The 27501-nt window shown below is 43.0% G+C and overlaps 1 protein-coding gene across 11 annotated transcripts in view; it reads left to right on the top strand.

The window, feature by feature from the left end:
* SAP130 (Sin3A associated protein 130) overlaps nt 1-27501 on the top strand; it is an 85424-nt gene that overhangs the window by 15695 nt on the left and 42228 nt on the right. For 5 of the 11 annotated variants that reach the window (XM_033231905.1, XM_033231898.1, XM_033231907.1 and 2 more), the window contains exons 7-14: nt 1206-1330; nt 11133-11280; nt 11438-11528; nt 11736-11840; nt 16965-17106; nt 20131-20252; nt 23647-23949; nt 26957-27134. In XM_033231905.1, the coding sequence (XP_033087796.1) occupies nt 1206-1330; nt 11133-11280; nt 11438-11528; nt 11736-11840; nt 16965-17106; nt 20131-20252; nt 23647-23949; nt 26957-27134 (1214 nt within the window). The remainder of the gene's footprint in view (nt 1-1205; nt 1331-11132; nt 11281-11437; nt 11529-11735; nt 11841-16964; nt 17107-20130; nt 20253-23646; nt 23950-26956; nt 27135-27501) is intronic. The other 6 variants (XM_033231899.1, XM_033231909.1, XM_033231903.1 and 3 more) reach the window with 2 other exon arrangements.

Here is a 27501-nt window from a genome sequence, read left to right as displayed (position 1 = left end):
ACACAGGAGACTCCAATCTCACAAAAAAGAAGAAAGATAAGATGAATCTAGCTGAATCACATACAGGAGGTCTGTCCCCTTAAGCACTTTGAGGGGAGAGACACATGTATGAAACGATTGGGTTTAAGATAATAAGGAAGAGTCTTGATTGTGACACTGGGTAGTATCTGTCTAGCCTGCAGCTTTCAAGATAAAATAAAAGACCTTTCTGGTCAGGAAAACAGAGTCGGAGGAGTATTAGGCGTCTAGTAATATACGGGGTACATAGGAAGAGATAGAGGGAGACAAGAACCAAGACCAGGAGCTCCCGAGTGAGGAAGCTGGTGCTGTGGCCTTCGTGTAAGACACGCACCTGCACTTGGTAGGAGCAGCAGGTAAAAGGGCTGCAGACGAAAATCAAGGATGAGGAATGGGCAGAGCTCGGCCATTTAGATGCATGTTTCAGGGTTGAGAGCGAGGGAAGAATCAGAACTCAGGTGATTGGAAGAATAATGGTGGATACGTGGATGAAGCCCAGTGTGGAGCTCGTTTTTCAGAGGAAGATTTCACACATACGTGTGATAAGGGCACTCTGTCCATGTGAAGATGTCCAGAAAGCATGTGGGCACCCTGAACCATTACCTAGAAAAGAATACTGTCACTCTGAGTTGCTCTTGTACTTGCTAACGTAGACGGCCTGAGAGCCAACAGCTCTATTCAGCAACTGAGTAGGCCCTCTGTGCAGGTGTTGGGTTGGATGGCAGTATACAGTGTCTACACCAGGACCAACAACAGACCTGTGGCAACTCTAGATTGAAGGGTGAGGTCCCAGTGGTACCAACAGTAGGGCAGAATTTTGACTCCAATCACATTTGCACGGGAGGGACTCATGTACTGTTCAATCAAAACGAGATTTTTTTTTTTTCCCAAAACATTTGTCAATGTTGTCTTAATAAGGGATCACCTGACCTCAGGTGACCCACCCACCTCACTGTCCCAAAGTGCCGGGGTTACAGGTGTGAGCCACCGCGCCTGGCCTGGCTCTTGGTCTTTTAACAACCTATCTGAAAAGAGAATTCCTTAATTGGAATGGTGAGAATTTATTTTTACTTGGGCAGAAACATACTTATCTGTAGGCTCAAGTTTCAAATTACACATTTAGTATTTGGCTTCCTATATTTTATTTTATTTTTGTTTTAAATGAACTGTTTTTTCTCTTTTGGTAGTCTCGGCCACCTGTGACCACCTCCAATGCCATCCCTCCTGCTGTGGTAGCAACCGTCTCAGCCACCAGAGCTCAGTCTCCAGTCATCACTACGACAGCGGCACATGCTACTGACTCAGCACTTAGGTATACACGGGGAGGATGAAGCTTGAACCTTCCTGCCTCCTCCTCCGCCTCCTCCACTCTTTTTTCTTTCATTCCTTCATTTAAGTGAATATTTATTGAGTGGCTTTTTCTTTAATGAGCTATGTAGTGTTCTAAATCCTGGGGCTAAAGCTGTGAGCAAAGAAATTCCTGCCCACACAGAGCTTCTGTTTTTAGGGGCTGGAGAGACACAATAAATATGTAGGTTTTTAGATGGTGAAAAGTGCTTTGGAAAAAATAAGGGTAAAAGGGATTGGGAGTGACAGGGTGGGTGGTGCAGGGGACTTACAGTTTCATGTAATGTGGTCGGAGAGAGCTTTGTTGATAATACATTTGAGTAGAAAATGAAAAGATGCAATGAAGTGAGTGAGCTGTGTGGTTATCTGAGAGAAGAGTACTCTAGGCAGTGGAATACTAGGAAGTGCAAAGCCTCCGAGACAGGATTCTGTTTGCCACTTACAAGGAACACCAGTGAGGCCAAGGTGGCAAGAGTTAGGTTTGGGAGGTAGCAGGGTCTCCAGATCACACAGGCCCTTAGGAGCCACGCTAAGGACATGGACTCGGCTGGGGCATGATGGAAAGCCTTAGCAGAATTTTCAGCAGAGCAATGCAATGATCTGAAGTTTCATTTAGTTCAGCCTGGTTGCTGGATAGAATAGGCTATGGAGAGGCCAAGTTAGAAGCAGAGGTTGGGTAGAAGGGTATAGCCAGCATGTAGTAGAGATGAAGATGGATGTAGAAAGACATGGTTAGATTCTGGGTAGATCATTATTATTTTTTGGAGGGAGGGTCTCGCCCTGTCACGCAGGCTGGAGTACAGTGGCATGATCATGGCTCACTGCAGCCTCAAACTCTCAGGCTCAAGTGATCCTCTTGCCTCAGCCTCCCAAGTAGCTGGAACTCCAGATGTGCACCACCATGCCTAACTAATTTTTTTATTTTCTTGTAGAGACAGGTTCTCACTTTGTTGCCCAGATTAGTCACGAACTCCTGGGCTCAAGTGATCCTCCTGTCTCCATAAGTGCTGGGATTACAGCATGAGCCACCATGCCTGGCCCTAGGTAGATTTTGAAGGATAGAGTCAGGCAGATTTCTGAGGAATCACTGGAGCAGGGGGCGGGGGTATGGGAGTGTGAGGAGAGGAGTCAGGATTATTTATTTGACAGTACTAGTTGGCCTATACACCTAACAGGGTGGAGGAGAGTGGGATTTTTGGGAAAGGAGTTTTATACTTTGATTTTAGGCATTTTAAGGTTGTGATGGCAAGATATAGTGGCTCATGCATGTAATCTCAGCACTTTGGGAGGTTGAGGCAGGAGGATCACTGGAGTCCATGAGTTTGAGACCAGTCTGGGCAACATAGGGAGATCCCATCTCTATAAAAAATAAGCAAGTAGCCAGGCATGGTGGTGTGTACCTATGGTCCCAGCTACACGGGAAGCTGAGGTGGGAGGATCGCTTAAGCCCTGGAGGTTGAGTCTATAGCAAGCTGTGATCGTGTCACTGCATTCCAGCTGGGGCAACAGAGCCAGACCCCATCTCCACCAAAAAAAAGGAAAAGGATTTAGGCTGGGTGCAGTGGCTTGTGCCTGTAACCCTGGTGCTCTTGGAGGCCAAGGTGGGAGAATCACTTGAGGCCAGGAATTCAAGACCAGGCTCAGCAACATACCAGTATCCCATTTCAATAAATTAAAAAAAAAAAAAAAAAGATAAGCGTGGTGGCATGTACCTCCAGCCCTAGGTACTTGGAGGCTGAGGTGGGAGGATCGTATGACCACAGGAGTTTGAGACCACGTGAGCTATGATTGTGCCACTACTCTTCTAGCCTGGGCGACAGAGCAAGATCCTGTCTCTAAAACAAACGAAGCAAAAAAGATTTGCAGAGCCGTACAGGAATAAAGTCTGGTTGGTGAGGGATGATCTTAAAGGCTTTTTGTGAGTGACACAATCAGGGATGACATCGTGCTGTTTTTCCTCATGATCTCCAAGTCACATTACAGGGCGGTTGGGGAGGGCCGTTGATTCTTGCCGTGGGTTATATTGAGGGAAGGGAGTCTTTGGCAATAGCGCAGACAAGAAGGGATTCACTGAATCAAAGCAAGGATAGTAGGTTGGAGAGAGGAGCCGTTAGAAGCTAGGGAGGCACCACTGGGACCTGTCAGCTGGAAGCTGGGCAGAGTGGTGAGGAAGAAAGAGGAATTGGAGATGTCTCTTTGGTTTCCTCCTTACTTGTCCTAGTAAAAGGAAAAAGGAGAACAAGGGAAGGAAAGCAGGTTTTAGAAAAGATTGAACTTTGGGATACTGAGTTTATCTGTGGAACAACCAAGTGGCTGTTGTCAGTATGTGGTTGAAGAGGTGTCTGTGCTAGAGATAATGGGTTTAGGAGTGATCAATGCGTGGGCCACAATGAAAGCCTTCAGGTGTCTATCCAAGGGTACTAGAGGGTGAGAAGAGAACCTAGAACAGAATTCTGAAGAAAATTATATTTAAATGAATAACAATGCCTGGAACTTATCTTTAGCCATTAGCTCTATTATTTACTTGTGTGACATTAAGCAGGTTTTCAATTCCCCTGATCCTTTGTTCTGTCTTCAATAAAAGGGATACTTTACTTTGTGGCAGTTATTAATAAATGTGTTACCTGAGGTACAAAGAGACAGAACCACCCAACATAAAATAGACTACTTGTTGCTCATTTTAACTTTATGAAAGTTAATATATTCAGGTGGTTTGAGGAAATTCACAAGGTATAAATGGATATACAGTCATCTCTATCTATGGGGTCTTGGCTGCAGGAGCCCCTGCGGATGCTGAAATCCAAGGATGCTCAAGTTCCTTCATATAAAGTAGCATAGTATTTGCATATAACCTACGCACCTCCTCCCATGTACTCTAAATCATCTCCAGGTTACTTAGAGTGCCTTTTGTGATGCCTACACATCACCTCATTCATGTGGATTCTGTGTAGCACTCGGTGCTCAGCTAATTCAAGTTTTGCTTTTTGGAATTTGGGGAAATTATTTTCCCCTTGAATATTTTCAGTCCATGCTTGGTTGAATCCATAAATGTGGCACCTATGGATACAGAGAGCCAACTGTATGATGAAAACTAGGGGTAGGCTTTTGATTTTTATTTTTTGGTTTTTTATTTTTAATCATATTGTCAAAGTATCTTTTCCATTGTGTTGAATGTTTTAATAAAAAACTGGATACTGAATTTTGTTGAATGCATTTTTAGCATTCACTCATATAACACTAGCAATATACTGCAAGTAGTGAATTAAACAGACAAAATCCCTAATCAGATGATTTTTCTCTTTATATCTACAATTACAATAAATTCCTAATGTCTAACTTTTTTTGAATTCTGCAGATAGAAATTTTTCAACAGACCAATTTCCATAGAAGAAATGGAAAAAATTTTAAGCACTATCTCTCACAGAAGCACCAGATCCAGCTGGTTTCATAGAATTCTTTTTTGAGACAAGGTCTTGCTCTGCCAGCCAGGTTGGAGAACAGTGGCTCAGTCACGGCTCACTGCAGCCTCAACCTCCTAGGCCCAAGTGATCCTTCTACCTCAGCCTCCCAAAGCTGCGACTATGGGGACGTGCCACCGTGCACCATGCCTGGCAAATTTTAAAATGTTTTGTAGAGACAGGGTCTCCCTATGTTGCCCAGGCTGGTATCAAACTCCTGGGCTCAAGCGATCTACCTGCCTCGGCCTCCCAAAGTGCTGGGATTACAATTGTGAGGCTCCACACCCAGCCTTGGTTTCATAGAATTCTACCAAACCTTCGAAGGGCCAGATAAACCAGCAATAAAGAAATTGGTTCAAGGTATAGAGAAAATAGTAAACTTCCAGAAAAATAAAAGTCATATCTTAATTTTTCTGCTAAATACATTCAGTCTGTCAGTTCTTTGACCCTTGTCTTTTCAGTCATTACTTGGTTGAAAGAAATTTATTTCCTATCACTTTCTTCAAAAAGGGCATATCTTAAAGCACCAATATTTTGAAATTTTACATGCTGAGAATCATTTCCCATTTATACTTAGGCAATAGTTTGGCTGATTAAGTGTTTTATTATTTCTATATTCTTTCCATGACTACTTGATGGGTAGTTTTTCCTGTGTCTTCTAGATCTGGATGTTACTGCACAGAGTCTGTCTTTTTTTTTTTTTAACCCCTTACAAAGGCCCTAGCCTTTTTGCCTCATTGCCTGATTCTTTTCATTGAATATCAGCAAATTTAATGGCATTTATTTTGTCATGACCATTATTTATGGTTTTGTTCTAAACATGGTGTGCCTTTTCAATCTGTAGCATAAAACTGTATCTATTGGCCGGGCACCGTGGCTCATGCCTGTAATCCCAGCACTCTGGGAGGCTGAGGCAGGCAGATCACTTGAGGTCAGGAGTTTGAGATCAACCTGGCCAGCATGGTGAAACCTTGTCTGTCAGCTGGGCATGGGGCCGGACGCCTTTAATCCCAGCTACTTGGAAGGCTGAGGCGGGAGAATCACTTGAACCCGGGAGGCGGAGGTTGCAGTGAGCCAAGATTGCGCCACTGCACTCCAACCTGGGCAACAGAACGAGACACTGTCTCAAAAAAAAAAAGAAAGAAAGAAAAGAAAAGAAAAACTGTAATTATGAACAGTTTTTGTGAGTCATATCTTTTTTTTTTTTTCTTTTGGGACCTAGTCTTGCTCTGTTGTCCGGGCTGGAGTGCAGTGGCCCAGTCTTGGCTCACTGCAATCTCCGCCCCCTGGGTTCAAGCGATTCTTCCACCTCAGCCTCCCGAGTAGCTGGGATTACAAGCACCCACCACCACCCCCGGCTAATTTTTGTATTTTTGGTAGAGACGGGGGTTTGCCATGTTGGCCAGGCTGGTCTCGAACTCCTGACCTCAGGTGATTCGCACGCCTCAGCCTCCCAAAGTGTCGGGATTACAGGCGATTCCTAAGTGTTGAATCTTTTTGCACTCCTGTGTAATTTTTTTAACTGTTCCCTTTAATGTTGTTTTCATAGTCTTCTCCATCCTTGACTGCATTTTCAGCTTTGTCTCATGTTCCACTTCTAATTTTGCCTTCATTCTTGAAACTGCTGAACAGTTGCCTTCTGTTTCTCTCGAGCTCTGCCTATATATTTTGTCTTCTTCTGTTGTTCTCTCATCATTTCCACTGAGCTCTTAGTCTTTGCTTTCTGTTTCCATTTCATAGAAGTGGTTACTTCATTAAGGTTTAAATTCATGGTACAGTGTTCATCTGCGTAGTGAAAGCACTTCTGGTGTTTCGTTCCACCTTTTGTCTTTTAGCATCTTTAAACAGATCCTGTTTTGGATCTTTTCTGAGTATTCATCTTTGATTGGATTGACTTTATTCTGGATCCCCTATTTGTAATTGGTTCTTACTGTAGCCTGGACTATTGACTGGGTTTGGAGACATTTTCCAAATGACTCAGTGTCCTGCGTTTGAAATTTGTTGGCCATGACTTCATTCCTGTCAGTGCAGATAGACCACTTAAAATGGCAAAGCCTCTCTTCCCTAGGTCTCCCGCACGCTGTTCCCCATAGATGGGGCTTTTCTGTGTCTGTGTGATTCCTGGTTTAACCCTAGATACTTTGCTTTTTAACCCTTGGAACTGTTGCAAATGCTGCTCCACTGCCAGCTCCATTCCTGCTGTTACACAAAGATTTTGGTTTTCTCTGTCAGTTTGTGCTCCTTATTTTGGAGCATTACACTTCATTACTGAATTTTATCCCCAGAGTTAGAGCCCCAGAAATTCTCTCTTCAGGCTGGGGAGGGTGGCTCATGTCTGTAATCCTGGCACTTTGGGAGGCTGAGGCAGAAGGATTGTCTGAGCCCAGGAGTTGAAGACCAGCCTGAGCAACATGGTGAGAACATAGTGAGACTCTATCTCTTTTTTAAAAAAAAAAGAAAAAAGAAAGCAATCCTTCCTTCATTGGCTCCTGAGTCTCTGGTTATCCCTACCTTTGGCAGTTCTTCTGTCCTGTGGTTTGAGATTTCAGATGTCTCCTAATTTTGCGAAAAGAGGATGCTATATTTCCCTTTTTTGTTTTACTATTCTCTGAGAGGAGAAGGAGAAAATACCACACTGGCAGTCTCTGCCTACAATACCCTTGTCCTCCAAATAAGCCAGTCATACAAGGACCTATCTGAACACTGGAGGATAATCACAAGTCCATTTATCATTTAACCCCCATATTTTCTGTAGATGTCAGATCACTGAATTGGGGCTCTATCCTTGGAGTTGCCTTTCAGACTGTTAACAAAAATTTTAAAAAGCTGATCTATGGGAGAAGTACACAATTGGGTATCCCTAAACCAAAATCCATAATAAGCCAAAATCTGAAACTGAGCACTGACATGACACTCAAAAGAAATATTCATTGAAGCATTTCTGCTTTTTGGATTGGGGATGCTGAGTCAGTAAGTATATAATTCCAAAATCCGAAGCACTTCTTATCCAGAACGGTTTAGATAAGGTATACTCAACCTGTAATATGGTGAGTAAGACAACAGACTAGGGAGCACTTTCTGAATGACCTTACTCCCTCGGACTCTTTTTGGTATGTGTAGATGAGTCAGTATGAACCTGTCAATGTTAAATATTCAGACTGGATTTTTTTTGTTGTCGTTTGTTTTTGTTTTGGAGACAACGTCTCACTCTGTCACTCAGGCTGAATCACAACTTGATGCCCATCTATAGTCCCAGGTACTCAGGAGGCTGAGGTGGGAGGATACCTTGAACCCCAGAGGTCAAGGTTGCAATGGCGCGATCACAGCTCACTGCAGCCTTAACCTCTGAGCTTCAGGCTATCCTCCCGCCTCAGCCTCCTGAGTACCTGGGACTATAGGTGTATGCCAAGATGCCTGGTTAATTGTTTTATTTTTCATAGAGACTGGGCCTTGCCATGTTGCTCAGGCTGGTCACAAATTTCTGGGCTCAAGCAGTCCTCCTGCCTCAGCTCCCAAAGTGCTAGGGCTGTGTGAGCCTCTGCTCCCAGCCTCAAAATGTTTTAATCAAAGTCTCTTTCTTTTGCTCCCAGTGCCCCAAATTGGGCTAGTGAGAACCCCTTTGAGCTGGCTCAAATGTCTTTTTTTTGAGACCCTCTCATCTGTTGCCCAGGCTGGAGTGCAGTGGCACAGTCTCAGCTCACTGTAACCTCTGTCTCCTGGGCTCTCAAGTGATCCTCCTGCTACGGCCTCCCAAGTAGCTGAGACTACAGGTGTGTGCTACCACGCCCAGCTAATTTTTATATTTTTAGTAGAGGTGGAATTTCACCATGTTGCCCAGGTCACTCTTGAACTCTTGGACTTAAGCAGTCTGCCTGCCTTGGCCTCCCAAAGTGCTGGGATTACAAGCGTGAGCCACTGTGCTGGGCCTGGCCCAGGTTTCCTTTTGATGACTCCCGTTAACCTTTGAGTACTTTATTCTTTTTGATACATGATGTATCCAGCTTTCTCCTGTTTTGTTTTGTTTTCAAGTTTTCAAATCAGCCATTTCTCCTTGGTTCTCTTTAGTGGAGAGTAGTATTTGTAACCCAAGTTCTGGGTGTTAAAAGTGTTCGTTGTTTCTGGTGTGTCATTGCTTTTGGGCTCTTTCTGGTGACAGAGGTACTCAGCATAGTAAAGATAGTCATATCTTCCTGCTGATATTTTCCTCTTTATTTGTTTATTTTATTTTATTTATTTTTTGAGACAAACTCTTGCTCTGTCACCCAGGCTGGAGTGCAGTGGTACAGTCTCAGCTCACTGCAACCTCTGCCTCCCAGGTTCAAGCCATTCTTCTCCCTCAGCCTCTGGAGTAGCTGGGACTATAGACATGTACCACTGCACCCGGTTAATTTTGTATTTTCAGTAGAGATGGGGTTTTACCATGTTGGCCAGGCTGGTCTCGAACTCCATCCACCTACCTCAGCCTCCCATAATGCTGAGATTACAGACCTGAGCGACCACATGTTTTAAAATCTTATGTTAATTAAAAATTTTTGGCTGGGCACATTGGCTCACACCTGTAATCCCGGCACTTTGGGAGGCTGAGGCGGGTGGATCACGAGGTCAAGAGATCAAGACCATCTTGGCCAATATGGTGAAACCCTGTCTCTGCTAAAAACACAAAAATTAGCCAGGCACTGTGGCACGCTCCTGTAGTCCCTGCTACTCGGGAGTCTGAGGCAGGAGAATTGCCTCTACCTGGGAGGCAGAGGTTGCAGTCAGTTGAGATCATGCTACTGCACTCCAACCTAGCGACAGAGTGAGACTCCGTCTCAGGAAAACAATTTTTTTTTTTCACTCCTTCATTGGTAATGGACACATATTGGTATTTACAGATGAAATTTAACATTAGAGTTGTTTTTTGTTTTTTGGTTTTTTTTCTTTTGCTTTCTAAGGTTTTATACTCATTCATTACTTAATGATGGGATTACAGTCTGATAAATGAATAGGCAGTTTTGACATGCAAACATCATAAGAGTATGCTTACACAAACCTAGATGGTGTCGCCTACCACACACCAAGGCTATGGTGCTCTAACGATTGCTCCTAGTTTGTAAACCTATACAGCCTGTGACTGTATTGAATACTGTAGGCAGTTGTAACACTATGGTATTTGTATATCTAAATGCAGAAACGGTACAGTAAAAATACAGTGGAAAAGATTTAAAAAAGAGGCACCTGTGTCACTTGTCCATCTGACATACATTAGCCTCTTATTTTTTGTAGATTACTACTAAATAAGAATACTGAGTAACTAACTTCACGGTTCTTTTTGTCCTCCAGCTAGATCCCACTAACCGGAGTGGCAATGTGTTTGAATGTCACTTGAAGTGATTCTTTTTATTTTATTTTATTGAAGACAGGGTCTCACTCTGTCGTCCAGGCTGGAGTGCAGTGGTGTGATCACAGCTCACTTTAGCCTTGGCTTAAGCGGTCCTCGGTGTGAGCTGCCGCATGTGGCCTCCCCTCTGATTTGAATATCCAACTTTGTTATATTGTCAAATTTTCTTGCCAGGGTTGCCATTTCAGTAGCTTGCTACCAATTAATTTGGCATCCTCTGTTGATTTCCCTTCCAATCCTGAGGCCGTCATAACTGTAACATTTTATCATTTTAGGAATGTTCCTACATTTGCTAAGGAATGATGTAAAATTGAGGGGAAGGTCCGTGCTTCAAAAGTCATAGTTTAAGCTGCTGTTAATCAAAGTTGTCTCTGATATTTCTTCAGGAAATTTGTCAAAAACTTATAGCGTGTAAATTTATAGTATATTTTCAGATGTATCCACAGTTAAGTGCAATTATTTTGTTTTTAATTTTTTATGTAGACAAGGTCTTACTCTGTGCCCCAGGCTGGAGTGCAGTGGCGCAGTCATCGCTCACTGTAACCTTGACTTCCTGGGCACGAGCTGTCCTCCAGCCTTGGCGCCCCCCAAAAGCACTGTGTCTACAGGTGTGAGCCACCACCCCTGACCTGAAGTGCAGTTACTATAATGATACTAACTCAAGTCCGTTTTGGAGTGTTGATTAACTATATTAAGGATACTGAGAACAACTAAAGGTTAATTTCTTCAGTTTGTGGTACAAATTGATGGCTTTTGAAACGAGACAAACTCAGTGCGCCTTTTGCCTCATCGGTGTGATTAAAGACCAAGTATTGGTTTAACTCCGAACTTCATAGACCTGTGAAAAAGTATGACTTGCAGGACTGTAACCTAGCACAAGATCGTAAATGACCTTTCCTGTCTGCATTGTGTCTTTATTATCTTTTCAGTAGGCCAACTTTGTCTATCCAGCACCCACCATCTGCAGCAATCAGTATTCAGCGTCCTGCCCAGTCACGAGATGTCACAACAAGAATCACACTGCCATCTCACCCTGCATTAGGGACGCCGAAACAGCAGCTTCATACGATGGCTCAGGTAAAACCAGAGTTGGAGAACCACTGTGTACTTGGCTGGGTAAAACCGAAAGTGGGCAGTGTGCTGAGGGCCTGGCAGTACTGAAGGCATTGATTGTGTTTACCTGGGATGCAGTGGATAATGTTCTTGTAACTGTGTTGTGGGGTTTCCCTCGTAGAAAACGATCTTCAGTACTGGCACCCCAGTGGCTGCAGCCACAGTAGCACCTATTTTGGCAACCAACACCATTCCTTCAGCGACTACAGCTGGTAAGTCCCTAACCCTCTTCCTTCTACCGGGGAAAAAGAAGGCCAGAGTGGTGGGTTAATTTTTCATTTCTCACCTTCAGTTAGAGAAAAACAATGGGCTAGAAAAATTATCTTAACTTTTTCCAAGAGTTTCCCCAGGTTTTTGAGAATCTGTAACGTGTGCAGAGAAGTTCTTGTTAAAGCATTTCCTTTCTTCCCCTACTTCAGGACCTGTGTCACACACGCAGGCTCCCACCAGTACCATTGTTACCATGACGGTGCCCTCCCACTCCTCCCATGCTACTGCTGTGACCACCTCCAACATCCCCGTCGGTAAGTGGCATGCCGCCTTCGACAGAAGCTCACACGCAGTGCTGTAGCCCCTCTGACCAGGCCTTCATGGTGATGGCTAGTATTGATTCTCACAATTGTTGATTTCCTTTTTTTTTTCCTTAAGTCTCACTCTGTTGTCCAAGCTGGAGTGCAGTGGCGCGATCTCAGCTCACTGCAACCTCCACCTGCTGGCAATTCTGCCTCAGCCTCCCAAGGAGCTGGGACTACAGGCATGTGCCACCACGCCTGGCTAATTTTTTTGTATTTTTAGTAGAGACAGGGTTTCGATATGTTGGCCAGGTTGGTCTTGACCTCGTGATCTGCCTGCCTCAGCCTCCCAGAGTACTGGGATTACAGGCATGAGCCACTGCGCCCGGCCCAGTTGTTGATTTTCAAAGCAACACTGAATATGACTTGTAATATTATGTATCATGCAGATTTGGCATTGATGATAGGGGAAAAAGAGTATAACAATTCTTGAGTACTCAAACTTTAGTTTTGACTTGCTTTCTTATCAAATATACCTTTTATAAAAATAAGCAATACTGACATAGACAAAAACAACAGGAAAAGCAAAGATCTGGAATGAGGAAAACTTGTAGACTTTGACAGATTGTTCAGGGAAAGTTCTCAGTGACACAACAGTGGGAAAAACACCAGAGCTCAGGCGTGTTCCCCAGATTTGCATCTGAGTGCATCCCTGCGGTACGTCACTCCCATCCTAGAATTTCTTCTAGGCTTTCTGTATTCTCTTTCTAAGTATATGTATACTTTGAATTTTTAAAAAAATCCCTGGAAAGTTTCTGGCAGTCCAACTTCAGTCATCAAGATCAGGGATTTGCACACTTTCTATAAACATTTTAGGCTTTGCAGACCACATAGGTGTGTGTCGCCACTGCTCAACTCTGTGTCGTGAAAGTAGCTGTGGATAGGATGTAAACAGACTGTGTGCCGATGAGACTCTGCTTATGGATGGAGAAATTTGATTTCCTTTTTTTTTTTTTTTTAAGAGAAAAGGTCTTGCTGTCATCCAGGCTTGAGTACAGTGGCATAGTCATAGCTCACTGTAACTGGGGCTCAAGCTATCCCCCCGCCGCAGCTTCCCCATTAGCTGGGACTACAGGTACATGCCACCATACTCGGCTAATTTTTTTGTTTGTTTTTTTGAGATGGAGTCTCATTCTGTCGCCCAGGTTGGAGTGCAGTGGCATGATCTACACTTACTGCAACCTCCGCCTCCCGGGTTCAAGCAATTCTCCTGTCTCAACCTCCTGAGTAGCTGGGATTACAGGCGTGTGCCACCACGCCTGGCTAATTTTTGTATTTTCAGTAGAGACGGGGCTTCACCATACTGGTCAGGCTGGTCTTGAACTCCTGACCTCATGATCTGCCTGTCTCGGCCTCCCAAAATTCTGAGATTACAGGTGTGAGCCACCGTGCCTGGCCTCTGGCTAATTTTTAAAAATTTTTTGTAGACTGGGGGCAGTGGCTCACACCTATTATCCCAGCACTTTGGGAGGCTGAGGCAGGGGAATCACTTGAGGTCAGGAGTTCGAGACCAGTCTGACCAACATGGTGAAACCCCATCTATACTAAAAAAAAATACAAAAAAAAAAAAAATTGGCTGGGTGTAGTGGCACATGCCTCTGTATTCCTAGCTACTCAGGAGGTTGAGGCAGGAGAATTGCTTGAACCTGGGAGGTGGAGGTCGCAGTGAGCTGAAATTGTGCCACTGCGCTCCAATCTGGGTGACAGAGCAAGACTTCGTCTCAAAAAAAAAAAATTTTTTTTTTTTTTTTTTTTTGGAAACAAGGTCTTGCTGTGTTACCCAAGCTGCTCTCAAACTGCTGGCCTCAGGGAGTCCTTCCACCCTCAGCCTCTCAGAGTGCTGAGATTATAGGTGCGAGACACTGATCCTGGCCTGAGTTTCATATCGTTTTCATGAGTCACAAAATATTCTTTTGATCTTTTTGCCCTCATCCATTTAAAAGTGTTAACTCATTCTTAGCTCATGAGACAGCAGGCTGGATTGGCCTGTAAACCATAGGTTGCCAACACCTATGCAGGGGACTGATATCTCACTGCCATAGCATCGAAGCAGGGACTGTGGCCTCCGAGGCAGAACACAGCTTTCATTAGCTTGCCAGCTATAGGCTTTATTAATAGTTTCTAGTTTTGTCTCTGCCTTCCTTTTATAGTGAAGAGCATGTCATCTTATTGTTCTCTACTCTCAAAAGATACATACAGGACAGCTGATAGCATCCACTTAGAGCTAAGACTGCTTTTTGTGAAGAGGACACCCTGTCATACTGGTGACTGGACATAAAGTGTGGGTTCCAGCCTCTCTCAGCAAACTTTGAAGCCCATTTTCTGGAATAATGGTAGTAACCAGGAAGTCCCTACTCCTGTTCTAGGGTGACCGGCCTCTACCAGCCCTTAAATAGGTGCTCAGCCCCACAGAAGTCCTTTAGCACAGAGGGTGCTGCTACTGGGTCTTTTCTGCGTCGCTCCTCACTATGACTTGCCATTGGAGAGACCAAATTTTTTCCATAACCTTCTGAATTTAATTCATGTTTGTCAAAAGAAGTTTGTTTTGTTTGTATCTGTCTAGCATTAACACACTTGTTGAAAAAGGTAGTAAATTGTCCATATTGCCATTTCAGCCCATTTCCTTCCTCTGCCTGCGTCATCAGCTCTCCTGAGTGCTATCATGGCAAGCCAAGCCCTGAGACACTTAATGTTTATCAAGTCAGGAGCCTCACTCGGGTATTTGAATCTATGATTGAAAGACCAATAAAGAGGGGCCATTGTGGCCCAGAGGGACTGTCTAGTTTCCTCCTGACCCTCCACCTTGAAGAATTTTTTAGAGATTGGTTCTTGTGAATGTCCCTCTGTCTTCCTAGGAGATCCCACTGTGGAAGCAGACTCACTAAAAAGTACCAGGAGACATACGTACGTGTATTCCTACGTTCCATGGGGTTTATGGTCATTTTGTTTTTCTTTTTTATGCTAACCCCAATATTTCTGTATTATAATAGGATCTCTCTAAGAAAAGTAGCTCAGTTGAGAAGGGAAACCTGATAAAACCCTAGACCACTGATTTTCAAGTTGGGAAGTAGAACATACATATTAAAATCACCTAAGTGACTTTTTCCAAGTGAGCTTGCCCTCTCCAGGTGATATTAAATACAAATTCAACTATTCTTATTAGGAATATGTTGGCTCAGAAAAAAAGCCTGATAAATCACAAGTATAAGGTTTTTGCCTCTATTCCAGTAGAACACCATTCTTATTTTCTCCATGTTCTGGTCAACATATGACCATGTTCTCAGAATTACAGAAAGTAAAATCTGTTGATCACATTATTCAGAAAATAGGGATAAGTTTTGGAGATAACGTTATGACAGACTTAATGTTTTCTGTACCATATAGTTCCTTGGTTTTTATTTAATTATTGAGAATGTATGGCTTTTTTTTTTTTTTTTTTTTTTTTGAGATGGAGTATCACTCTGTCATGCAGGCTGGAGTGCAGTGGCGTTATCTCAGCTCACTGCAACCTCCCAGGTTCAAGTGATTCTCCTGCCTCAGCCTTCTGAGTATCTGGGATCACAGGCACGCACCACCACACCCGGCTGATTTTTGTCTTTTTGGTAGAAACAGGGTTTCACCATGTTGGCCAGGCTGGTCTCAAACTCCTGACCTCAGTTGATCCGCCCGCCTTGGCCTCCCAGAGTGTTGGGATTACAGGCATGAGCCACTGTACCCAGCCTGTATGGCTTTTTAAATTAGAAAACAAGTAAAGATTTAAATGAATGGCTGAGTGATGAGGTGTGTCTGGTTACCAACCACTGGTTAGCTACTCTGTCACATGGCAGCTTCATTCCTACTGGAAGCATCATTTTCTCCTACCTTTCATGGAGCTCAGTGAAAAAACAAGGCTTAGTGGCCCCCTCCTCACCATCTCCACTGCTTACCTCCCTGATGGATAACCCTGTCATGCCAGCTTCTCTTTGTGTTGGCCAATAGATGCAATCTTGAGTGGTCAGATGGGCACTCCAGCTATCACTCTGCAAAAACTTCTCCATCTGCCTCCCATAGGAGCTGGCTGGGCATCACTGTGGATCTGTGTGGCTTAGCTTTGTTGTTAAATGCTCTGCATTTAGGGTAATGTGTTGGCATTCTCCTAGTCTAGTCTCTTTGTTAATATGCCTCTCACGGGTGTAACTTGGGTTTTTACACAGATAGAAGCTGTCCCTCTGTATCACTGAGATAGATCACGGCTTTTCTTTCTGAATGCCCAGGCATACTGTTAATAGATAGGGCTGTAAAGAATAGTGTCAAGTATACCTTCCAAACCAAATTGGATGGAGTTTTAAAGGAGTACACATTTGGAGCCTCAGATTGAATTTGAAAACTCTGTGGTCATTGATTTTGATTTTGTTCTAAAGTATTATATAAAATTGTAGGACATTCAAAGGACCTTAGAAATTATTAAGTGATCTAAAGAAGGGATCCTTATAGGTAAAGAAATAGACTTGGGAATTCAAGTGGTCTTCTCATTGCTAATTAGCTACATTTTATAATTATCTGTGGACCCAGAGTGGAATCTGAGGGGGTTTTTTTTCTTCCATTTTTTAATCCAAAATTGTGTGTGTTCATTTATTTATTTATTTTGAGACGGGGTCTCAGTCTGTGAGTGAGGCTGGAGTATAGTGGTGCAGTCATGGCTCACTGTAGCCTTGAATTCCTGAACTCAAGTTATCCTCCAGCCTCAGCCTCCCACAGTGCTGAGATGACAGATGTGAGCCACCGCGCCTGGCCTGTTTACTTTTTAAGCAGTTTAATCCTTTCAAAAACAGGTCCAGGTTGAGAGAAAAGAGCCTGGTCACTTCTGTCTTTGTTTAAGTATTAATGTTGAACCCTGCTTTAATAACAGTAGGAATATATCAGTGAATGTAGGATTGAAAGAATTCTGTTGAACTTTGTACTTATTTTTCATTTTTTATTTTGATTAAAAATCCAGGCTTTAATTGTTTGCTTTCCTAAGATTGCTGCTAGCCAAGAATGTTTTGGCATGCCCAGAAAGTGTAGCGTGGTCATGGAATTGGTGTTTACTTTTTGCAGCCAAGGTGGTGCCCCAGCAGATCACACACACTTCTCCTCGGATCCAGCCAGACTACCCTGCCGAGAGGAGCAGCCTGATTCCCATCTCCGGACATCGGGCCTCTCCCAATCCTGTGGCCATGGAAACCCGAAGTGACACCAGGTAGGCGGCCACGTGGCAGTCATTCTGCCTCACTATGTCACTAATGGTTCTGCTTTATCAGCGTAAAACAAAATATCCCACAAATAGGGCTTATATTTATTACCCATGTTTTCAGATTTTCCCCTGAAAGTAACTCTTCGTATAATTCCTTTTTTATGTGCGATTTTTTTCAAGCCGGTCTCCTTTTGATGGATGTTTTCCTAGTATCCATTTTTTTTGGTTTTGTGTGTGTAATATTTTTTGGCCATTTTGAGAGTAAGGGTTGTAGCATTATGACTGTTTATCCATAAGTACCTCCATTTGTAGCACAGAAGAGTAAAGACATTCTTTGGCATCACCGTGGTACAGCTATCTGAACGGATTCCGAGCTCTCCCTTCTCTTTTACATGGGTGTTTTTGAAGAGTGTGGAGAGGCCGGTTGTTTTGGGGAATTTGATACTGTCACACTGTTTCCTCATGGTTACATTCAGGTTATACCAGGTAAGCAGTGTGTTCTTCCCATTGCATCAGAGCTCATGCGGTCTGTTTTCCCCGTATTGGTTATGTTAACATTCATTACTTAGTGAAGGTGATGTTTGCCAGTTTTTTTCTACTGGAAAGGCATGTTTTTCTCCTTTGTAAACAGGTGATCTATATGGAAATATCTGAGTATAATTATCCTGTTCTCCAGTAAATATTCATTCAATAGTTGTAGATCTATTATTAATTCCTGGCTGAATCAATTACTAATATGATAGTTGCAAAATAGTAAGTTTTTCTAACGTGTTGTCTATATTAGCTGGCATTCTGATGTAAAGAGACTTTCTCTTACCCACCCCCATTTATTTTTTATGTTGAGCATTTTACTGTTTTTTAATCGGCTCAGGCTTGTGGATTTGCTTTCATTCATTAGAATCCATTGCTGTCATCTATTTTGGGGCTCAAATGATCTCATTTGGTCCTTGGGGGTTCTTTCTGTCTACTTCTGTGGATTTCGCCACATGCCCTCTGTTCTAGCCCTTCCTTATTTTCTGTGACGAGATATTCTGGGTTCCTATTGAACTTTATCTGTCTGGCTCTGAAATCTGCTGTTTCTCCAAGGAGCCCTTTGTCATTTACAAACCAAGACCTGGGCATTAGCCCTGCTTGTTGCTATGGGTTGTCATTCTTCCAGGCCCTTTGAGCAGGCAGAGCTAGGAGGTATATAATATTTTAAGAACATTTGAGTTCATACTGATACCTCTACTTCAACCCCATCGCTTCCCCCATTCCATGTCTGTATCTGCCTCTCCCGTAAAGTACCCTGTACAGTGTACCCAAAGTAATTTCAAAAGCAGATGATTGTTAAGTGTTCTAATTGGATCATTTGTCTAGGAATGCTTACAGATTTTGATACATTGATATGTCCATCCACCTTGTTGAATACTCCTATTAGCTCTCAATGTTTATAGATTCTCTAAGTAATTCTGTAAATTAGCTCTAAATGTTTATAGATTTATAAATTTCCTATGTGTGTGTTTATTTTGCCTACAAATAAGAACAGTTTGAGGGGAAAGCAAGAGGGTCTTATCATTTTCATTTGTTTTTTTGTTTTGTTTTTGAGACAGGGTCTTGCTCTGTTGCCCAGGCTGGAGTGCAGTGGCACCGTCATAACTCACTGCAGCCTCGACTTCTGGGCTCAAATGATCCTCCCACCTCAGCCTCCCAAGTAGCTGGGACTACAGGCACATGCCATCATGCCTGGCTAAGTTTTTTTATTTTTTGTAGAGATGAGGTCTCACACTGTTGCCCAGGCTGTAGTGCAGTGGTGCAGTCTCGGCTCACTGCAATCCCTACCTCCCAGGTTCAAGTGATTCTCGTGCCTCAGCCTCCTGAGTAACTGGGATTATAGGCCTGCACCACCACACCTGGCTAATTTTTGTATTTTTAGTAGAAGACGGAGTTTTGCCATGTTGGCCAGGCTGGTCTTGAACTTTAACCTCAAGTAATCTGCCTGCCTTAGCCTCCCAGAGTGCTCAGGCTAGTCTCGAACTCCTGAGCTCAAGTGATTCACCTGCCTCAGTCTCCCAAAGTGCTGGGATAGCAAGCATGAGCCACTGTGCATGGCCTACTTCTATTTTCTTAGGCATTTATATCATGAATAACTATTGACTGCTATAGAATATTTTTATCTTTTATGTTTTAAGTTATTGTTCTCTTTTAATTTTTAAAATTTATCTAAAACATGAATAGACATTCTGATGTTGAAGCATTTCTCTCCCTGTGATAAACTTTATTCGATTATGATGTATTTTAACTTTATATGATACTTAATTCAATTTTATGTAGGATTTTTTGTTGTTGTAGTGAGTTAGATTTGTTTATAATCTTTCTTTTGTCTTATTCTCCTGTTCCAATATTAGTATCAAGGCTATATTAAGCTCAAAAAATAAACTAGGAGCCAGGTACAGTGACACATATCTGTCGTCCCAGAATTCAGGCAGCTGAGGCAGGAGACTTGATTGGACCTAGGAGTTCAAGGTTGTAGTGTGCCATGATTGTGCTGTTGAATAACCACTATGCTCCAGCCTGGGCAACATAGCAAGACCCTGTCTCTGAAAACATAAAAATAAGTTGGATCTCATTTCTTCTTTCCATTGTTTCTGAAGTAGCTCAACTGAAATTGGGATTATTTATGTATTTTTAGTGAAACTGGCCAGTAAAACCAATTTGAGTTGAGTGTAGTTCATGAGGAATTGAGCAGGGAAGATTTGATTACTGAGTTTTTGTGAATTGGTTTTCAGACTTATTCTCAAAAATCACCCATAGAATATTATCTGTGTTTTTTACATTTATTAATATAGGTATTTATAGTATCCACTTTGTTTTTGTTTTTTTAATTTTGCATTCTTGGTGTGTGTCCTGTGATGTAAGAGTTTGTTTGGGACACAATTTGAGCAAAGCTCATTTGGCAGTTCTGATACAAGGAGGGGCTGGGGGATAGGATCATTTGAAAGTGAAGAAGAAAATGACTATTTTGTTTGCTATCATCTGTTCTGTCTCTAGACCGTCTGTTCCCGTTCAGTTCCAGTATTTTTTGCCAACTTACCCCCCTTCTGCATACCCACTGGCGGCACATACCTACACTCCAATCACCAGTTCCGTGTCCACTATCCGACAGTATCCAGGTACGAACCCTGCTTTTTAGATGACTTTTCACAGTTTCATTTTTGCCAACAATAACGTAGAAATTGATTAGGGGTTATTTCTAGTATGAGATTAATTATTTCAGCTTCTGTTTTCAGATTCAGATAAAATGTGAAGCTTGAAGGTCTTAAATAATCGTCTTTGTGATCTATAAAAGGTTGTTACTCGTTAGTGATATTTGCATAGTATTATGTCACCCTGAGGATAATCATGTTAACAATTTTTGTCTCTCCTTAAAATGACAGTAGTTACAATGAATAGAGCTGCACTTTTATAGGGTTTCCATTGTTTTGTGCAAATATTGGTTGTATTTTTAAAAAATGTATAAAGGTTTGTTTATAATAACTTTTACTTTAGGTTCCATGGTACTTGTGCAGGTTTGTTATATAGATAAACTACATGTCACAGGGATTTGGTGTACCAGTTATATGTTTTTTAGTTCAGTTATGCTCTCCTCTTACCATCATGACGTGTAAATAGTGTTCTTTTTGCTAATCCAGGAAAAACAATCCTTAAATGTCAGAGTCTGTGTAATCTTTTCCTGTGGGACCCTCAGGTCACTCTGGGCGTCAGAAAGCCTTATTTCCAGCCAGGCGCAGTGGCTCATGCCTGTAATCCCGCACTTTGGGAGGCCAAGGCAGGCAGATCACTTGAGGTCAGAAGTTCAAAACTAGCCTGGCCAACACGGAGAAACCCCATCTCTACTAAAAATACAAAATTAGCCAGGCGTGGTGGCACATGCCTGTAATCCCAGCTACTCGGGAGGCTAAAGCAGGAAAATCGCTTGAACTTGGGAGGCAGAGGCTACAGTGAGCCACGATTGTGCCTTTGCACTCCAGTCTGGGTGACAGAGTGAGACTGTCTCATAAAAAAGAAAGCCTTATTGCCTGGGGCTGGGCACTGTGGCTGATTGATACCTGTAATCCCAGCACTTTGGGTGGCCATGGTGGGCAGATCACTTGAGCCCAGAAGTTTGAGACCAGCCTGGTCAATATAGGGAGACCCCATCTCTACAAAAAATTAAAAAATTAGGCGGGCATGGTGGTGCATGCCTGTAGTCCCCACTACTGAGGAGGCTGAGGTGGGAGGATTGCCCGAGCCTAGGAGGTTGAAGCTGCAGTGAGCCATGATGGCACCACTGCACTCCAGCCTAGGTAACAAAGTGAGAGCCTGTCTCAGAAAACAAACAAAGAAAAAAAGACAAAAGAAAGTGTTATTGTTGCCTGGATTGTGGGCATTGCCCTCCTGCCACATGGTGCTGTGATGGCCGCCAGCGGCATGTGTGGCCACAGAGCACTTGAAGTAGGTTAGTACATGAAAAACTCGATTGTTAATTTTGTTTAATTTTGAGAAATTTCAAGTATGTCTGGAACAACTTAGCAATGCAAAACTACTTTTTCAGTTGTAGGCTTTATGAAATCAAAATACAGATTAAGCACATCTGATAAAAATTCATGAGATGTACTCGAAGAGTAAAATATACCCTAGATATTGAAGACATAGTATAGAAAAGAGAATGCGAAATATCTTGTTAAGAATTTTTAGGCCAGGCGCAGTGGCTCACGCCTGTAATCCTAGCACTTTGGAAGGCTGAGGAGGAAGGATCGCTTGAGACCAGGAGTTTGAGATCAAGCTAGATGAGACCTAACCTCTACCAAAAATACAAAAATTAGCCAGGCATGGTGGTGCGTGCCTGTAGTCCCAGCTGCTTGGGAGGCTGAGGCAGGAGGATTGCTTGACCCCAATAGGTTGAGGATGCAGTGAGCCATGTTGTTTGCGCCCCTGCACTCAAGTCTAGGCAAGAAAGCGAGACTCTTGTCTCAAAAAAAAAAAGTTTATTAATAACATATTGAAATAGTAATATTTTGAATATATTGGGTTAAATAAAATATGTGATCAAAATGAATTTGGACTGTTTCTTTTTTTTTTTTTTTTTTTTTGAGACGGAGTCTCACTCTGTTGCCCAGGCTGGAGTGTAGTGTCGTGATCTTGGCTCACTGCAACTTCCACCTCCAAGCTTCAAGCGATTCTCATGCTTCACTGTCCCCAGTGGATGGTATTACAGGCATGTGCGACCACACCCAGCTAATTTTTGTATTTTTAGTAGGGATGGAGTTTCACCCTGTTGACCAGGCTGGTTTTGAACTGCTTCTCTCAGATGATCGCCCATCTTGGCCTCCCAAAGTGGTGGGATTACTGGCGTGAGCCACCGCACCTGGCCTGTTTCAAACTTTTTTTTTTTTTTTCTCTTTGAGACAGTCTTTCTGTGTCACTCAGGCTGGGGTGCAGTGGTGCAATAATACCTCACTGCCTCCTCAGATTCCTGAGTTCAAGGGAATCCTCCCATCTCAACCTGACATACCTCGTGCCTGTAATCCCAGCACTTTGGGAGGCCAAGGTGGGCCAAGCTGGAACCACAGGCATGTGTTATGATGCCAAGCTAATTCTTTAATTTTTTATAGAGATGGGGTCTTGCTGTGTTGCACAGGCTGGTCTCCAGCTCCTGGGTTCAAGCATTCTTCATATCTTAGTCTCCCAAAATGTTGGGATCAAAGGCAGAAATCACCACACCGGGCTCTTTTTACTTTTTTATTGTAGCCACTGGAAAATTTAAAGTTGCGTGAGTGACCCAATATGCCATTGAACAGTGCTGGTCTAAAATTTCAAACATTGTAAGATACTTGTTTATTTAGGGAAAAGGTAGCTTGTAAGTGTAAAATATTTAAATGGCTTTGAAAACAAGTTCCTACGTCTCTGGATTGTTTTGATGACTAAGGAAAAAGTCCTCTGTGTTTATTTTCTTTCCACAGGTAGTGAGAAATTCCTCCTTTTTTGTTGCTTTCTGTGAATGCTCTTGTTTTTGTTTTTTTTTTAATATACACAGTAGATGGGGTGTTTGCCTTGTAGGACACAGGACGCTTGCTTGTTCTCTCTTTCTGGTGGATACATGCCATTTGATATTCATAACTGCTATATTTCAAAACTGCCTGTGATAGTGGCCCTATCAAGTAAAGCAGAGGTTCTTGACCTGGGACCCCTGGGTGTATTTCTGACGTTTTATATTAATTATTTAACACAGTTGCCTGACTAATATTTGCAATTGAATAGCTGATTGCCTTTTTTCTTGTTTTTATCATGTTTCTAGTAATCTGTAGAAAGACAACATCATGTTGGCAGGAAGTGAAAGGAAATAACAATCCCAAGTATATGAAGGTTCAAGTAACAGTGTTTATTTATTTATTTATTTTTTCCAAACCATGAATTTAGATCTTATACAGTGGAAGAAATCTGTGTTTATTTTAGTGTTTTTTTCTTTATGTGGAGTGTGTGGAATGAAGCCAACCTTCTTGTAGTTACCTTTTACATCATTTTTAGTTTCAGCTCAGGCTCCAAACTCTGCCATCACAGCTCAGACTGGCGTGGGGGTAGCGTCTACCGTCCACCTAAACCCCATGCAGTTGATGACAGTGGATGCATCACATGCTCGACATATTCAAGGGATCCAGCCAGCACCCATCAGTACCCAGGGCATCCAGCCGGCCCCCATCGGAACCCCAGGGATACAGCCCGCACCACTTGGCACACAGGGAATTCACTCAGCAACCCCAATCAACACACAAGGGCTTCAGCCTGCACCAATTGGTACTCAGCAGCCTCAGCCTGAAGGAAAGACTTCAGGTAATTTTAAATTTTTGCATAGAAGGTGGTTTGGAGAAAAGAAATACATTTGGGTTTAAATCCTTTCTCTGCCACTGGCTTTGTCGTCTTTTAATTTCTCTGGGCCTTCATTTCTTTGTATTAATAATATGAATTGCTTAGAACTTAAAATTTCAGGGTCACTGTAAACGTTAGAAATAATATACCTCACGCCTGTAATCCCAGCACTTTGGGAGGCTGAGGTGGGTGGATCATGAGGTCAGGAGATCGAGACCATCCTGGTTAACATGGGGAAACGCCGTCGCTACTAAAAATACAAAAAAATTAGCCAGGTGTGGTGGCGGGCGCCTGTAGTCCCAGCTACTCGGGAGGCTGAGGCAGGAGAATGGCGGGAACCCGGGAGGTGGAGTGAGCTGAGATTGCACTACTGCACTCCAGCCTGGGCGACAGAGTGAGACTCTGTCTCCAAAAAAAAAAAAAGAAAGAAATAATAAACATCAGCAGCCCTAGTATTCATTTGCACATAATGAGAAGTGTTATCTTTTTTAAAAGCTCCTAGTTGTGGGAAAAAATTCACCTTGTAAGTAGTGTTCTCACTGAAGATTTTCTTCAGAGTTGTACATAAAGCTGTAAAATCTTATGCTGATGTTAGCTAATATTATGAATGCTTAAAAAGAAATACTAGTGGAGGCCGGGCGCGGTGGCTCAAGCCTGTAATCCCAGCACTTTGGGAGGCCGAGACGAGCGGATCACGAGGTCAGGAGATCGAGACCATCCTGGCTAACACGGTGAAACCCCGTCTCTACTAAAAATACAAAAACTAGCCGGGCGAGGTGGCGGGCGCCTGTAGTCCCAGCTACTCGGGAGGCTGAGGCAGGAGAATGGCGTAAACCCGGGAGGCGGAGCTTGCAGTGAGCTGAGATCCGGCCACTGCACTCCAGTCCGGGTGACAGAGCGAGACTCCGCCTCAAAAAAAAAAAAAAGAAAGAAATACTAGTGGAATAACATTTTGAAAAGTGGAATAAGTCACTCTACTTAGATCTTTTTGAGACGGAGACAGAGTCTCACTCTGTCACCCAGGCTAGAGTGCAGTGGTGTGTGATCTTGGCTCAGCACAGCCTCAATCTCCTGGACTCAAGTGATCCTCCCACCTTAGCCGCCTGAGTAACTAGGACGATAGGTGCCACCACGCCCGGCTGATTTTTGTATTTTTAATAGAGACAGAGTTTTGCCATGTTGCCCAGGCTGTTCTCAAACTCCTGGGCTCAAGCAGTCTACTCACCTTGGCCTCTTGGCCTCCCAAAGTGCTGGGATTACAAGCATGAGTCATTACACCAGCTGGTTGTTATTTTTTTTTTTTTTCAGCTGAATTTAAGATTCCATGTACTTGGATTATTATTCATTAGCCATTTCTCTGATGTAGTTTAAAAAAACAAAATGGCTGTTTCTCAGCCAAGGTGCTGATTTTTTTTTTTTTTTTTTTTAGGCAGGGTCTCACTCACTCTGTTGCCCAGCTGGAGTACAGTGGTACAATCATGGCTCACTGTAGCCTTGACCTTCTGGGCTCAAGCAGTCCTTACGCCTCAGACGCCCATGTAGCAAGGACTACAAGTGCATGCCACCACACCCGGCTAATTATTTTTGATTTTTTGTAGAAACGGGATTTTGCTCATTCCCCAGGCTGGTCTCAAACTCCAGAGTTCAAGCTATCCTTCAGCCTTGTCCTCCCAAAGTGCCGCGGTTACAGGCATGAGCCACTGTGCCTGGCTGGAGCTATGCATTTAATTGTTCTGTAGACAGTTCAACTATTTAAGCAACGTCTCTCCGATTTTTTATTACTAAACTAAATGTCTATGAGAGAGATGCAGTTTACCCATAGTGACCCACCTGGTAGGATGGTGTACTACATCTTTAAGGGCACCTGCCAGAAAACGCATGGTATTAAGTTGACTCCTATGAAATTGCCATTTTTAGAGGTCAAAAACTGTCAGACACTGATATTTTCTGATTATGATCTCATGCTCACCAGTATTTTGATGCTCACTTTAAGTGTATAGTTAAACTATCTGTTAGTTGAATGTGTTTGTAAGGATAGAATGGGGAGGGTACCATTACTGAGGGCAGAGAGAGATTGGTATTTTATAAAAACTGAATGAGTACATTTCTTGAAGTGTACATTGGAGCATGCTATCAGGCTGGTAGATGGCGTTTTCTATTTGTGGCTCTTGTATTAAGTCTTTCCTGTCTGTCAGTTTTCTTATCTCTAAAATGGGAATTACAATGATGGTAAGAATTGTATCAGTAAAAAATGTGAAGTAACTAGTTGAGTGAGAGACTATACTAGATACTGTATACTTTGTTCACCTTATCTCATTTATTAGTAACTGTGATTATAGAGCAAAGAAAAAATAATGGTATGGGTCAGGCGCGGTGGCTCATGCCTGTAATCCGAGCACTTCGGGAGGCCAAGGCGGGCGGATCACTTAAGGTCAAGAATTCAAGACTAGCCTGGCCAACATGGTGAAACCCCATCTCTACTAAAAATACAAAAATTATCCAGATGTGGCAGTGCGCGCCTGTAATTCCAGCTACTCTGGTGGTTAAGGCAGGAGAATCACTTGAACCTGGGAGGCAGAGGTTGCCGTGAGCTGAGATTGCACCGCTGCACTCCAGCCTGGGCAACAGAGCAAGACTCTGAGAAATAAAAAGAAAGGAAAAAGTAGTGGTATGGTTCACACCACTGCACTCCAGCCTGGGCAACAGAGCAAGACTCTCTCTCAAAAAAAGAAAAAGAAAAAATAATGGTGTGGATCACACACCAGTAGACTTAGTAATTGCTCCCGTTTAGCTGTCTGCTCTTTGTCAGATGGACATTGTGCTCGTGTCCTTTATCAGTTGGAAACTGGACAGTTAGAACATGGATCCCTAATTCTGGTGGTCTCGTCGTTTGTGTTTGTGTCTTCTGCAGCATTTTGTTTCTGTTGTTTCCCTCTCTTCAATGTTCTTTCCCGTTGCTTCTCTCCTGTAGCAGTGGTGTTGGCAGATGGAGCCACAATTGTGGCCAACCCTATTAGCAATCCATTCAGTGCTGCTCCAGCAGCAACGACCGTGGTACAGACCCACAGCCAGAGTGCTAGCACCAACGCTCCCGCCCAGGGCTCATCGCCACGGCCAAGCATACTCCGGAAGAAACCTGCCACAGATGGGTGAGTAGACCTGGTGGTGCCAAATGACACCTCTGGTTCTGGATATAACTGGTATACAGAATAGTCACTCTTATCTAATGCTGGTATCAAACTCATCTCTCATTTTCTGTGGCATGTTAAAATTTCCTCCAAAACAGCTTGACCACAGGATTATTCAGTAGAGCCTTACCCAGCTGAGACTGTAAGATCTTAACAAATCCTGGAGTCAGTGAGGTGTTAGTTTGTAAGCATCTGTTGCATACTGCTTTAATTCTCTCTAGTTCTGGAACTTCAATCATAGAACTTTTAAAGTAGTTTATAATTAACTCTTGGGCTTGTGTAGGTAGTTACATTAACTCATACTATATACTTCATTCAGCATGAATCA

The sequence above is a fragment of the Trachypithecus francoisi genome, unplaced genomic scaffold (assembly GCF_009764315.1).
Source record: "Trachypithecus francoisi isolate TF-2019V2 unplaced genomic scaffold, Tfra_2.0 Lachesis_group13, whole genome shotgun sequence".
NCBI lineage: Eukaryota > Metazoa > Chordata > Mammalia > Primates > Cercopithecidae > Trachypithecus > Trachypithecus francoisi.
Note: the sequence above shows the minus strand (reverse complement) of the source record. Positions and strands in the feature narration are given on the sequence as shown.